The 14,162-nt window shown below is 43.0% G+C and overlaps 1 protein-coding gene across 1 annotated transcript in view; it reads right to left on the minus strand.

Annotated features, from left to right (window-relative positions):
• CCND2 (cyclin D2) overlaps nt 1–13,104 on the minus strand; it is a 40,050-nt gene extending 26,946 nt beyond the window's left edge. The window contains exons 1-3 of the mRNA XM_027856416.1: nt 12,689–13,104; nt 10,610–10,825; nt 5,315–5,474 (exon numbers count right to left, since the gene is read on the minus strand). Coding sequence (XP_027712217.1) covers nt 5,315–5,474; nt 10,610–10,825; nt 12,689–12,883 — 571 coding nt within the window. The 5' untranslated portion in view covers nt 12,884–13,104. The remainder of the gene's footprint in view (nt 1–5,314; nt 5,475–10,609; nt 10,826–12,688) is intronic.
• Between the last annotated feature and the right edge of the window lie 1,058 nt (nt 13,105–14,162).

A 14,162-nucleotide genomic window follows, 5' to 3' on the forward strand; every position in this document is an offset into this window, starting at 1 on the left:
AACCTGTTAGTCCGATGGTTCCCAGTGTTTCTCCTACACCAGAAGTTAAGCAATTTGCTCAAGGTCACTTTGGACAGCCCATAGAACCAAGCTTTTTTTATCCGCTGGATCCTCCAGGCTCTTATAACAAACAGCAAGGTCAAGTCCAAAAGTTTATTTCCATTTTCCCTTTACGGGACTGGAGACCGTGTGATGTCTTATCACATTGATTACAGAACTGAACCATAGAGACAGACAGAACTGTAGCTCAAAGTCACTCTTTAGGACCCAAGAAACACTGAAATCCTTGAGAGTAGGGATTGTTTTATTTTTTGCATTGGCATCCATGGTACCTAGTAGATGGTTCATAAACGCTTGGTGATTGGTTGAATGCTGTGCCTCTTGGACTCCATATTAAGATTAGTGTTAGTATATCGATTTAAGTTCCATTTTTATGACAATACAAATAGAGTAAAGACACAATTGCACTTAGGCCATTTGCTCAGATAATAATTATGAAAATTCTAAGATCCAAAAGATACTAAATTTTAAAATTAAATACGAATGATGATTACCCCACCTTGAAAGGAAATGACACACATACCTGCTCTGCAATAGGTAACCACTAAGAGACAACAGAAACCACATCCTTGAGAAAGGCAGGGTTGGAAGAATAAAGCTGGTACCAGTCCCATGCTCCCTCCCACGGGCTCCCAAATGAAGTTAATATAGATGCTGCCATGCTGTTTCCAAGAGCAGGATCAGAAACAGATCCCAAGCTGAGGTATTGCTACCTTAACTCGGAGGCACAAATAGAAGTTGGGGCAGGGAGAAAGAGAAGAACCAGGATGTTCACTTTATACTGGCTCAGATCACAACAGCACATTAATTACAGCCTGTGGAGTTTTAGAGATCACTAGGTCCAAACCTCAGGCTTTACAGATTAGAAACCTGAGATCCAGAGAAGGGAACTAACTACGTGGTCTGAGGTCACATGGCTAGTAAGAGGCAGGGCTTATCTTCTGTATTCCTGGGAATGTCACTTTAGAGTAACAGTGTTTAGAAGTTCAAGATTCAGATGGCACATGCCATAGATGGGTGGCGTTGACTGGAGAAGGGATGAAAAGCTTCAAAAGCAAAGCAAATATGGCAGCACAGGGATGGGATCATGGTGCCCTAAGGGGTGTGAGACTGTGTTGATGGGCTTTGGAAAGGGATTGTTAATCACCTTCTCCTTTCCTCCCAATGTTGGGTTCAAAAGGAGATGTTATTGGTTCTTCTACTCTCATTGGAAATCTATGAACATTACATAAGAAGTCAAACATCACCAAGCACTTAATTAGGATCCTGAGTCATCTAAAATTACCTTTTTTTATTTGTTTTGTTTTTAAAGAAAGAACACTGAATTTAGAGCTAGAAGACTGAGGTTCAAATCCTGGCCCTAGAACCTTCTTGTGTGACCTTAGGAAAAATCACTCAATGTGAGCTTGTTTCCTCATTGGTAAAATAAGGTGGGTTGGAATAGATTACGTTGAAGGTCCTGTCTCATTTAAGATCCTATGATTCCTTTAATCTGAGACCTATTGACATGTAACAGGTCCCTTCCAAGTCTAAACAACTTATGATCCAAGGGACAGTTAATATTAGATATGAAAGCACTTTATGTGTGTGATATAAATATGAGCTGTTATTATTGTTGCCAGATCTGGAAATATGAAGTCCAAGAGCTGACTGTTCAGCTGCTGGGGGATATGCCTTAAGGGAGAAAAGTGCCTGGCCTTACTGGTTGTTAAAAAGGCATTCACCCAAGGGCCTTCATTCATCAACGGTAGATCTAAGGATGGCATGTGGCTTGCGTCAGATCCCACTGGGAATCCAGATATCTTGAAGCCAAATCTACTTTGATGGCCATTTAAGGCCAGGCCCAATCGAGAAATGAAGGAGCTTTTGTGTTGGTAGGATCTTACTCCTAAATCATATATACTGGCAGAGTTCTCATCCCCCTTCTGCTGGCCCCTCTGTTCTCACTCTCCCTATCTTGCCCTTTCACACACATATACTCTCTAACACCACTTACTGAAATCACAACCAGTTCTTTTTCACAGCCATCCATTCCCATGATCTGGCCTGATGACTGGCTCTGAGGTCAACAAGTGGTTCAGAAGACCCCTCAGCCTGCTGATGGTCGACCACAACCACTGATCCACTATCTCCAGGTAGGAAAGGAAAGTCACAAGAGCAACAAGAAAAGAATGAACTAGTTAAAAAGTCTAGGTTTTGATATATAATTTACCTGAACCTCAGCGGGTGTGTGGTGCCTGCATCCCAACTACTACATGCAAAGCATAGTGCTAGGGGCTCATATGCTCACCCAACGATCCCTAGGATCTGGAATCATGGAAGGCTGATATCCTGGGCAAGGGGCCATCAGTTTTTTTTCCTGATAATATCCCTAAATTGTAAGCCCTTAGTCCTGGTCAGGGATGTATCTATGTAATATCTTGCACAGATTAAACACTAGAAGACAATTAAATCAAAATGCTATAATACGATTACTTCCATGCCCAATAAACTTCCCCTCCATTAAGCTTTCTGAGATGAATCCTACCCAACTGAACACTCACAGTTTGCACAGTATTTATTTATACTTGCTAATAAGCCTTTTCCTGTTTACGTCCCTTTCTTCCTAAGCAGAGAAAAAACTCCCTGAAGGCAAAACATTTTTGATGGTATTTCTCACAACAGGTTCTATCTGAGCTGAACCTATTGTTTTGACTCAATAGGTTATCGTTTTAGTTCCGATGAAGAGTTAAGTGCAATCAGCTAGCTAAGGAAGCCAGGAAAGGAATCCTATATTTTAGGATAGGTGTGAAATTAAGGGGTCTGTTCTTTGGGGAAATTGCCCTGCTCCCTGCAATCATAGAGATTAGCATTTGGACCTGGAAGGGACCTTACTGATTTAATCCAACTCCCTCATTTTTATAAATGAGAAAACTAAGACCCAGTGACTTGCAAAGGTCAAATTGGAAGAGGATCTATCCTAGAAAAAAGTTAGTAGGGATATAAGGACAATATGGTTCTTTGGCTCCTGACAGCTAGGCAATGAGAGAGCTTAGAAACTGGGGTCAACCACTGTAGGATCAGAGAAAGGACAAGTTAACCTCACTCCCATGGTGCCGTATGATTAACGGAGAGCAAAGGAAGAGTAGGACCTGAGGAGAACAAAATAACGAGTCACTAAATGAGTCACTGAGGGATTGACCTCCATGGAACGAGCCAGAAAACAGAAGGGGAGAAAGGGGAAAATGATTTAGTCTAAAAAGATGGTTCAGTCTAACCTGTCAGGGCTCTACAGAATAGCCCAGCGGGACTACTGGAAGAGAAGCTAATATCTCTCAACGTTAAACATAACAGATATATTTTGCATTGAATAGGTTAGGACATGAGGGAATCAAACCCTCAGAAAACTACCGAGGAAAATGAGAACTTTATACTATGGAATGAAATGTTGGGAACCTGAAATCATGGAGCTATGATTCCAAACTCTGCATCATACAAAAAAAAGATATCAGAAGATGGCATAGCAGCATCCCTTAATCAGATTTAGGGATGACAGTAATGCTTATAAGCCTTTTTTTTTTTTGACTGGCTCAGTGATTTCACTGGTATAGCAAGCTCCTCTACCAATCTTCTACTTTACCTACTGACTTTACTGGCTTCCTTTGTGTCTCTTCCCAAATTCCACCTTCTATAGGAATCGTTTACCAAACCCTCTTCATTTCAATGCCTTCCTTCTGTTAATTATTTCCCATCTGTCCAACATGTAACTTGCTTTGTATATATTTGTTTGCATGCCATCTCCACCATTAGGTTGTAAGCTCCTTGAGGGCAAGGACAATCTTTTGACTCTTTTCATATTTCTAACACTTAGCATAGTTCCTGACACATAGTATGAGCTTAATAAATATTTTATTCATTGATTAATTAGAGGGCCCCTAACCTGCAATTTCTAGAGAGTTGCCTGGTCATGAGTGGTTAAGTGAGTTACCCTGGACCACACAGTCTGAATGTGTGAGAGGCAGGATACTAACCTAGACCTTCCTCACTCCAAGGGTGGTTCTCAAAGCATTACATGCCACTGCCTGTCTGTGAGCATGTATAACAAAATGAATATGTAAAATGGTTATCTAAAGCAAGTGTTCTTAACCTGACGTTCCATGGACCTCCTGTGGGTTTGTGAACTTAAATAGGAAAAAAAAATTACATTTCTTCAAATTCCTTTGTAATACCATGTAATTTATTTTATGCATTTAAAAACATTATTCTGAGAAGGGTCTATAGGCTTCACTAAAATGTTCAATGGGTCCATGTCAAAAACAGTTAAGACTCCCTTCTCTCAATATGACAGAAGTTAATTCCTAAAATACTGACAGCTATGCAACTCCCCTTCTGTGTCCAGACTGAGCCAAAGGAACCATATCCTCAGGCAGATCTGCCCAAATGTATTTTATATGTAAAGTGATGCTTTACCATCTCAACTCCAAGCCACCCTCCTTCTCCACTGGAAGGTTGAGCTTCAGGTACTAAATGTGGCCTACTACAAAGATGAGAACTGAACAATGGGAAGGATACCATTCAGAGAGATGATGACCCATCTCTCCTCTGGTTTCTGTGTCCACTGAGGGAAAAGGAGCCCAAGAGAACTAATCATCTGATGTGGTTGAATATGCCAGGCTGATTTCTAAAAGTTTTAAAGTAAAGAATGTGGTCACTGTCCCCATTTTCACAATGCCAAGAGCCAAGATGCTTCAGTATAAACTCAAAGAGGAAAAGAAAACTCAGCTAATTATATTCTCCCAAACTCCCAGACCTCCAATGTTCTCATTTATTAGAATAAGGAAAATCTGTACTTTGACATTATTCCTTTATCCTCCATTTAAACCCACTCTTCAGTTTCCTTTCAGCTCATCTGCAAACTATTCTCCCCCCCCAAAAGATTAAATATTTAAACACAATTAGAAGTCAGTATATGCAGTTTTCAAAGAGCATTTTAAACACCATAAAGAAGACTTTAAAGGGCACTATTTTTTTTTTCTATACCACACCTGTTCTCATAAACCATTTATGAGCCAGAAAAAAAAAGGAGAAAGCTTAGATTAAGTACAACAAAAAAATCACAGCAATGAAACTGAGGATATTCTAGGATTGGGACACAAAAAGTTGTTCTAAACAACTGAGAGACACGAGGCCTATGTGAACTTCTCTAGAAGTGTGGTTTCCCACCCCATGCTTCTCAGGCTCCTTAATCCCACAAAAACACAAAACCTACCCTTACCTGTTGCACAAAGAGCAATAAATGTCTGTGCATGCTTTCGGATCAAAAGCAGCTTGTCCTTCGGCAGGGGCAGCTTCCGTAAAATGTGCTCGATGAAGTCGTGAGGGGTCACAGCTGCCAGATTCCACTTCAACTTGCCCAATACCACCAATTCCCACTCCTAGGGGAAAGGAAAGAAAAAAAAAGGAATACAATCTGAACATACTGGAACGAGAGATGCAATAGATTCTAGTGAATGGCATTAAATCCCTGCTAAGAGTTTAGGTCTGAACTCTTTCTCCCCATGCCTTCAATGCTTTGTGGAACTGTCTTGTACTGGGGAACCTCAGAAGAGTAAAATGCAAATGCAGGTAGCTTATAGCAGGAAGTAGTAAAAAATGGTTTGTGGTTAATATGGAAAAGAGTCCCTCAGGAACCTGCCCAGGCTTTGTAGCATCTTTATCTAGGACTTGGGACTACAACATGACTTATAAAATTTACAGGGGACACTGAGCTGGGAGGGATTAAATTAACTTCAATTTACATTCCTGCTATATACAAAGTGCGGTGAAAAGACTTATATTCTACCGGTGAGATACAACATAAACACAGGCAAGTCAAAACAAGGTAATCTGAAGCTGGAACACTAACAGCAGCAGGACTGGAGAGTCTGGGAGATAACACTTGTGTGAAAAAAAAAGTAAGATTCTGAGAGACAAAATTGAGGAAGATTAAATATGAACTGCTTGACGATTTTGTAAGGATTCAAAAATTAGCTTGATAGTATAGAATGCTGGGCTGAATTTGTTAAAATGGAAATAAATGTAAAATCCTAATCTAGGGTTCAAAAAAAAAATCATTCCTGTGGGGGGAGGGGGCTAGAATTCTCATGAGCTCACTCCATGAGTGCAACATAAGGACCAGAAAAAAGAGCTGCATTTAGGCTGCATTTAAAGAGGCAAAGCCTATGACAGAAGGTGGTTAGATTATACCCAGACTACTGTGCTACGTTTTGGGTGCCCCATTTTAGGGGAGGATATATTGATAAGCTACACATAGTAAGTTACACATAGTAAACCAGAATAAATTAAAGGAAATGAGCCTGGGAAAGCCCAGGTGGAGACAGGGTGGCTATCTTTAAGTATCTAGAAGGTCATCATATGGAAGAGGGATTGGACTGGTTTAATTTGACCCTAAAAGGCAGAACTGGAAGGAATGGGTAACAATTATAGAACTCTAGATTTGACTGGATCTTACAAAAAAAAAAATCTCCATCAACTGTAGCTATCCAAAGTGGAATGGGCTACCTACATAAGTACTGGGTCCTCCATCACTTGAGGCGTTGTTTGGAAAAACAGAGGCAGGCTGACTACTCATTGGGAAAAGTATAGAGAGTATTACTGTTGACAACGGCTGTCATGTAAGATTTGCAAAGCTCTATACTATTACTTCATTTGATCAGGTACCAGTTGGAAAACATGGCCTCTCAAGTTTCTTTGGACTGTGATTCTGCGAAAATTGTTGATTTTCTACTTATGTTAAAAATGCAAAGCATTGATGAGTCTAAGGACCACCTTCCCTGGTATTTATTCTTTGCCAAGATTCTACTTCTTCCTTTTGTCCCAAATCCAATGCTGCTGTTTTCCCACCTAGAAAGCTTAACCAAAACTTTGGAGGGTGCCAAGGTAGCTGTGGTCCTTCAGTAAAAATTTATTTTTAATGTCTGTGTCAGTGATGTTTAGTAATTAAATTACTCATGGAAAAATGAAGATAGAAATAATGTTCCTTGACCTTGCTCCTTGGCAACCTGCATCTTGCAATAGTCTGATTGTATTTTCCTAGGCCATGCCAAAAGTTGCCATACTTCTCTTTGTTGAGTTAAAAAAAAAAAAAGATAAAAGTAAAATAAAATAAAAATCTTTCCAGGCAAATCATGCATCAATTTTGGAAAAATGACACTTTTAAGACCTAAATGTGCTGTACTAGGGACTGTAATCAGCAATCTCATTTTTCTAGGTGGCATGATTTAAGGAAAGATCAAAGAACCATGATCTCAGAGTTGGAAAGGACCTCAGAGTCCAACTGGTCCCTGAATAGTTATCTCCTCTATAATATACCCCAAGAGGTTATCCAGACTCTGCTTGGATTCTTCCAATGAAGGGGCGTCGACTACTTCATGAGGTTTTTGTTTGTTATTGTTCAGTTTTGTCCAACTCTCTGTAACCCTATTTGGGGTTTTCTTGGAAAAGATACTAGAGTGATTTGCCATTTTCTTCTCCAGCTCATTTTATAGTTGAGAAACTGAAGCAAACAGGGTTAAATGACTTATCCAGGGTAACACAGCTAATAAGTGTCTGAGGCTGAATTCGAACTCAGGTCTAAGGGACCCCAGGGCCCATTGCTCTACCCACTGCACCACCTAGCTGCCCATTAGTTAAGGCAGCCCATTCTATGTTAAGACAGTTCCAGTTCTTAGTATTGCCTAGCATCAACCCTACATTTGAAGCTTTTAAACTCTCACTCACTGTCCCTTATTATCTGCTATCCAGGGCCAAGCTGAATAAGTCTGCTCTCTTTTCCACATGACTTCCCTTCAAATATTTGGTTCCTACTATCTTGTCCCTAAGCCTTCTCTTTTCCAAGCTAAATATTTCTAGTTCCTCCCCCGATCCTTATATGACATCATCTCAAGGCCCTTCCCCCTTTTGGCTCTCCTTCACAAGACACCCTTCCAGCTTATTAATATCCTTTCCAAAATGTAATATCCAGAACTGACCACAAAACTTCAGAAGTACTTTGACCAGGACAGAGTACAGAGGGACTTTCACCTCTCTCATCCTTGAGATCACATCTCTCTTAATGAGCCTAAAATTACTTTTTTTTTTTTGGCTACCATATCACAATAAGGATTCATTTTGAATATGCAATCCACAAAAACTCAGACTGTTTTTTTAGATGAACTGCTGTCTAGCCACAACTACCCCATCTTGTACTCATGAAATTGATTTTTTTTTAAAAACCTCAAGAGTAAGAATTTGTATTTAACCTTCATAAGTTTATTATTTGACTCAACATTCTAGCCTAAGTTCTTCTTGTATCCTCACTGTCATCCTCGGTGTTCACTCTCCCTTCTGCTTTGATAAGGCTGCCTTTATTACTCAGTCAAAGGGCTAAGCATGCAAACCTTAGCTTTTCTAAATCTCATACGTTCAGTTCCTTAAAGATCAGCCCTCACTGAGCTCATTCAGGGAGTTCTGTCCAAAGTGAAACTGACTAAAAAGGATACGACAGCTAGAGGAAAAAAATTTACCACAAGGACATCATCAAAAGAAAGGAAAAGAGGGAAAACCCAACCTCCAACACCACTACCTTCACATTTGTCCTGAGAAATCCAAATCTCTCTTCTTTGTTCAGTTTGAAGACTGTTCAGAATGTTGTCCTAACTCCTTAGTCTGGAAAATTAAATTTTAGTGGTGTTTTTTTCCCCACTAACTAGCTCTTTAACCTTGTGGCACACGTAATATTTCTGGGCCTTGATTTCTTCATGTAGAAAGTGGCCTGGACCCCATGATATTCAAGATTCCTTTTCTAGCAATAAAATTAGCTGCCTATGATATGAGAATGGGGAATGGTATAATGTCCCTTAAGGATGGACTCGATAACCTCAGAAGAAGCTTCCAGTCCATGTCTTCAGGGAACTCCGAAAATATCTTGTGTATCATGGTTTAATCAGTATTATATTTATCTGTGAATACATTTCATCAGCCCTACTCAACTGCAAGTCCTCGAGGTCAGAGACCATACTATTTTCCTATGGATCTTGCCCTGAACTGAACATCTCCACATTTGTCCTCAGCAAGCAGAATATCTTGCCTGTTGAATCTAAAGACATTGTACAAAATGTTAGCCTGGCCCACTGGTTTGGTGTCTTGCACAGAGGATATGATTAAAGAATATTTGTTAAATGGAACACATGACTTATGACTTTGCCAGTGTGTTGAAATGAATGGAGCTGTCACTGATGTTGACATCTTTCTTCCGGCTCTTATGAATTGATATGGGCACATTCCATTGCCCACAGAATAATAGCCTGGTCCCCAAACCCTACAGTTTCCCCTCCATAAGCTCCAAAGTCAGCTTCAACTATTTTTGGAAACTGGTGAAATCCTGAGGTCTTACTGCCTACAAAGTGAGATTGAAACCCCAGCATCTAGTTGTATAAAAGGATATTGGTGCAAGAGCCTTTTCTTGCACAATTTAAAGAAGAGATATCTCTCTAGAGGAAACCACTTTTCTTCAGCCTCAGAGAGGCAGCTGAAATCTGGCAGTGTTTCAAAGGTGAAGTCATTCACTGCCTCGGTATATATATCCCTTGGCAAATCCTTCCTCCCACCTCTACGGTTATGAATTTCTGTCACTAGGTGGCAGCACAGCCCGAGTAGGAAAGGCCCCCTTTACCAATTAAATGAAATCTCCTTAGGAGAACCCCAAACACTTTTTATAGATCAAGGCCACTATGGACATCACAGAGCTGAAAGAGACATAGATCTAGTTCAATCCCTGGTACCTGAGAGGCAGCTTTAGGGAAAAAGAGAAGGGATGTTTTGTATAAAAAGGAGAGAGGAAAAATCTTCAGCCCTCTTACTAATTTGGGGGGGGGGCAGAGAGGGTGGTGTCTAATAAACCAAAAAGTTCCATGACAAGGATCACTGTAACCCCTCAACACTCTCTTCCCTTCTCCTTCCAACCTGGTGCAAAAAATATCTCCCCCCCACCCCCCCCAAAAAAGTCTAACACTTCAATGATACTAAAAACTGAAGGTCAAATACTGAATAGTCTACTAACCTAAGGTATCATTGGGACCGTATTATGAAATACGGTCCCAGCTCTCAAGTTACTCCATCATTGCATGCCTCAGTTTCCTCATCTTTAAAATGAGGAGGTGGGACTGATGAAATAACCTCAGAAATCTCTTCTAGCTCTAAATCTACAATCGAGTCAGACTCCACCAACAGCCATCATCTGGAGAAGTTGGATCATTATTTTCTCAGTAGTCAAGGATTAAAATTAAATCTCTGCAGAGCAGAAGACCCCCATCATCATTTCCTTCTCTCACCAAAATACCTACTATTACGAATATACAGTATACATTTAAACAACCTAGACTTACACCTTCTTTTCTTGATATGAGGAGAGAGAAAGTTTTCGGTATAAAAGAGCTAGGGTAAATGAAAGAATCTAGGAAGACGAGAGACAGGAAAGGCGCTAAGGCTAAATGGAGAATGAACAGAATTGGAGGGAGGAGGCATTAATTACCAGCAGCTCTTGGGGTTTGACAGAATTATCGGTATAAATGCACAGTTTCTCTGCAGTAAGCGGGATTGTTTCCTTCAGCTTAGAGGCCAGGAACATGCAGACAGCACCCAGAAGTTGTAGACGGCACTTAGGAGTAGGCACCCCAGCTAAGAAGCGGTCCAGGTAATTCATGGCTAAAGGGAAGACCTCTTCTTCGCACTTCTGCTCTTCACAGACCTATAATGGGGGGGGGGGGGGGGTGGAGAAGAGAGCATTGGAGATACAGAGAAAGAGGGAGAAGCAGAATACAGTTAACCAACTCAAACGATTTCATTTTAGGGGGTAGGGAGGGCTGCGGATGTGATGGAGTGATAAGATTAGAGGCAGAGGAAGTTATAGACAGCTGACCAGGTATCTGACATCCCGATTCCATTAAAGAAAAAAATAGAAATGAATTAAATAAAACCCCAAAGTCAAAGTAATAAACAGTAGCCTGCCTATCCCACTTTCTCTTGCTACATAATTCTTTTGCTGGCTCTCACCCCCTTTTTTTTTAATTTCTTCGTATTAAAAAATAAAATCAAAATTACCCAGGCAACTGGTGGGCAATACTTGGACATATTCAGACCCCACGACCCTTGGTCTATCATTCCTTATACTTGAAAAAATGCTTGGGGAGGTAGAAGAGGGGTGTATTTCGTGGCTCTGAGATCCAGCAGTTGCTAGTGGGGTGGGGGTGGGGGTGGAGGTGGAGAAAAGGGGGGAGGGAGGAGAGGAAGAGATGTCGCAGTCTCAGCAGCACAGAGCTGGAGAACTTGCCGTGGCTGCTTCAAAAATTTACTAAAAATCGAGGAATAATCCTAGAGAAGTCTTTTGAGCACGAAAACCCCGAGAAGGGTTCCAGCTTTCCAAATCTGTGTGTTGGGGGTGCTTAGACACTTTTATTTCAACTCTTTGGAATACTTCATGACAGAGGTCCAACTAGCTCAGAGGCAGTTAAGAACGAGCAAGTGACCGCTAAGTCCCGCTGGGCCCCACAAGGATGAGAGCAAGGGAAGGTAGTGGGGGTGGGGTGGAGAAACAGGGCTGATGTGAAGAACAACTGAGGGTCGGCAACCCTCAAATGACTTTTTCTAGGGGTGTCCTGAACCCCTTTGCCTTCCTTCCGTACCCCACCCAAATTTCCTCCGCACAAAGCAAACTGTTAAGCTGAGCTCTTTTAAGTAATCCTTCCAGGGATGTGGGGTTGGGGGCCGAATAAAAACCCTTTAGAGGGGCGCTGGGGTTATAGGGGTCTTCGAGAGGTGCGGAGTAGTTTCAAGCTTCTTGAACCTGAATTTGCAAAGCAACATGGCGAAAACCATGGCAGGTCCAGGGCTATGCATACGTGGGCACATTGAGAAACTTACTGGGCAAAGTTTTGGGTGGGGGAGGAGAAAGTGTGTATGTGTGTGGGGGGGGTCATCTCTGCCCCCCTCTTTTCTGTGCAGCGTCTGGGGCTACTTAATTCTCAGCGTCTCTTCCTTCTCCACTCCCCCTCCCCCCAGCCAACTCTTCAATGCCAACAGTGGAGCCCCGACCGCATGCGGAGACTTGGGGCTGAGATGAATTGGCTTTTTACACATTTTTTGCAGCTTTTCTGCTCACATACCCATACACACATACAAGCACACGCGGGCGCGGACACACACACACACACACACGCACACACACACACACACACACACACGCTGCACAGATACGCCGAAAGCAGCCACCGCAGTTTGGGGGTTGGAAGCAAAGAAACACATGCGAACCTGCACACGCGGGCTGGCTCAAAAGCCCACAGCCTTACCCTCTGTGGCCGCCACCCTCATTGCAAACCTCACCCAGATTCAGCCCAATCTCCCTCATTTTCCCTCCGCCCCCGCCTCCAATCCTGCCTAGCGCAGATCATAAAAAAGGCCACGAGTCCAGCAAAGGCGCGCGCGGAATAACCGAGCGTAGGTTAAGAGTGCGCGGTGCAAAATCTCTAAGGTCCCAACCCCTCTGGGTCCCCGAAATAGAGGTGGGAGGTGTGTGTGTGGGGGGAGATTTGCTATGGAGAGGGTCCAGACCAACCTCCAACATCCAAGTCGCCACCATTCTCCTCATGTAGGGCTGAATGTCCTTTTGCACGCATTTGAAATAGGAGCACTGGGGCAGATAGCGTTCCTCGATGGTGAGCAAGTTAAGCAAAACACGGTCGTCGAACAAGAGGCTGGGGTCCGGCACAGCCCTCCGGATGGGGTCCACCTCGCAGCACAGCAGCTCCATGACGTTCCCAAGAACCTACTCTTCTTCCCTCCCCGCCCCCCCTTTCCTCAAGATTAGAAAAGGTCTTGGGGGGTGGGGTGGGGGTTCTTACCTCCTTCTTTTAGAAAAAAGAAGGGGGGGACCAGAGGAGAGAAGCAGGATGAGTAGATGAGGAAGAGGCTTTAAGAGGGCTGCCCCACTCACTCCTGCTCTCCCTTCAAACTTTTCTGGTCTGTTTTAGACTCTCTTTCCTCCTACAGAGGAGGCAGTGACGTAAGCCGGCTGGGCAGTTAGCTCCCCTCCCTCTCTCCCTCGACTCACTCTCTCCTCCCCCTAGTTCCTCCTCCGCTCCTTCTTTCAGCCTCTCTCCCTCCCTTCCCTTCTCGTTATTATGGAGAACAGCAGCTGGTCAGACGTAACATCAAACGCTCCCCCCCTTTTCTTTTCTCCTTTGCCCTCTCCCTCTATCCGCTCTAGGAAAAAGGAACCAGGGGCCCACGTATGGGGTAGCCCATAAAAAATGACAGCTTCTCGTTTCACCTTCTTCCTCCACTTTTTTAATGAATCCTATTATACAGTGTCCCAAAAGTCTTAGTGCAGTGTATGTTTGGAGTTGGAGTGAGGGGGTTCCCATTTCCCCAAACAAAACCCAGCCTCCACTCACTTTGGCTTTTCCTATATCTATCTCCAGATCCTTGGATAGTGAAGGATGAATGCAGGGGGGCGGGGTAGTGGGCAATTTTGAAATTCATATTTAAATGAAAAATTCTTCTTTCGGTGCACTTCAGATAAAAGTGCTCAGAATACAACGTCCAGTCCCCGCCTCCCGTCCGAGTCCCGCGCGCGCGCTTGCTTAAACCACCTTCTTTTCCTCTAGACGAGCAAGAGAAGGAAGAGGAAGGGTGACGGTTCCTGGGAGGGTGGATGCACCCCCAGCAGACAGGAACTCCAAGAGGGAAGCATTCTACTCTGGGGGATTGTGTGTGCCTAAGGTGGGACGGGGGGGGGGCATGATGAAGCAATTGGCCAGAGAGGATGGGGAATATAAGGATAAGGAAGGTAGGGAAAGAAAGGAGTTTGGCAGAAGGCCTGAATAAGACCCAGGGATTCCCCAGTAGCAAGCATTCAGGAGTTAAAGCCCCCTCTAGCTCGACTTTGCCTCTATCTGCGGAGAAGCAGCCGGAGGTTTCTGAACAAGGCCTGACCACACAGATACAGCTTTCTAGGAAATAGAGGGGAGGTGGAGGAGGGGACTGATTAGATTTAGCTCCCCTCCCCCCACCTTTCCTTCATCGCAAAA

Source organism: Vombatus ursinus, unplaced genomic scaffold (genome assembly GCF_900497805.2).
Source record: "Vombatus ursinus unplaced genomic scaffold, bare-nosed wombat genome assembly UNPS02011431.1, whole genome shotgun sequence".
Taxonomy (NCBI): domain Eukaryota; kingdom Metazoa; phylum Chordata; class Mammalia; order Diprotodontia; family Vombatidae; genus Vombatus; species Vombatus ursinus.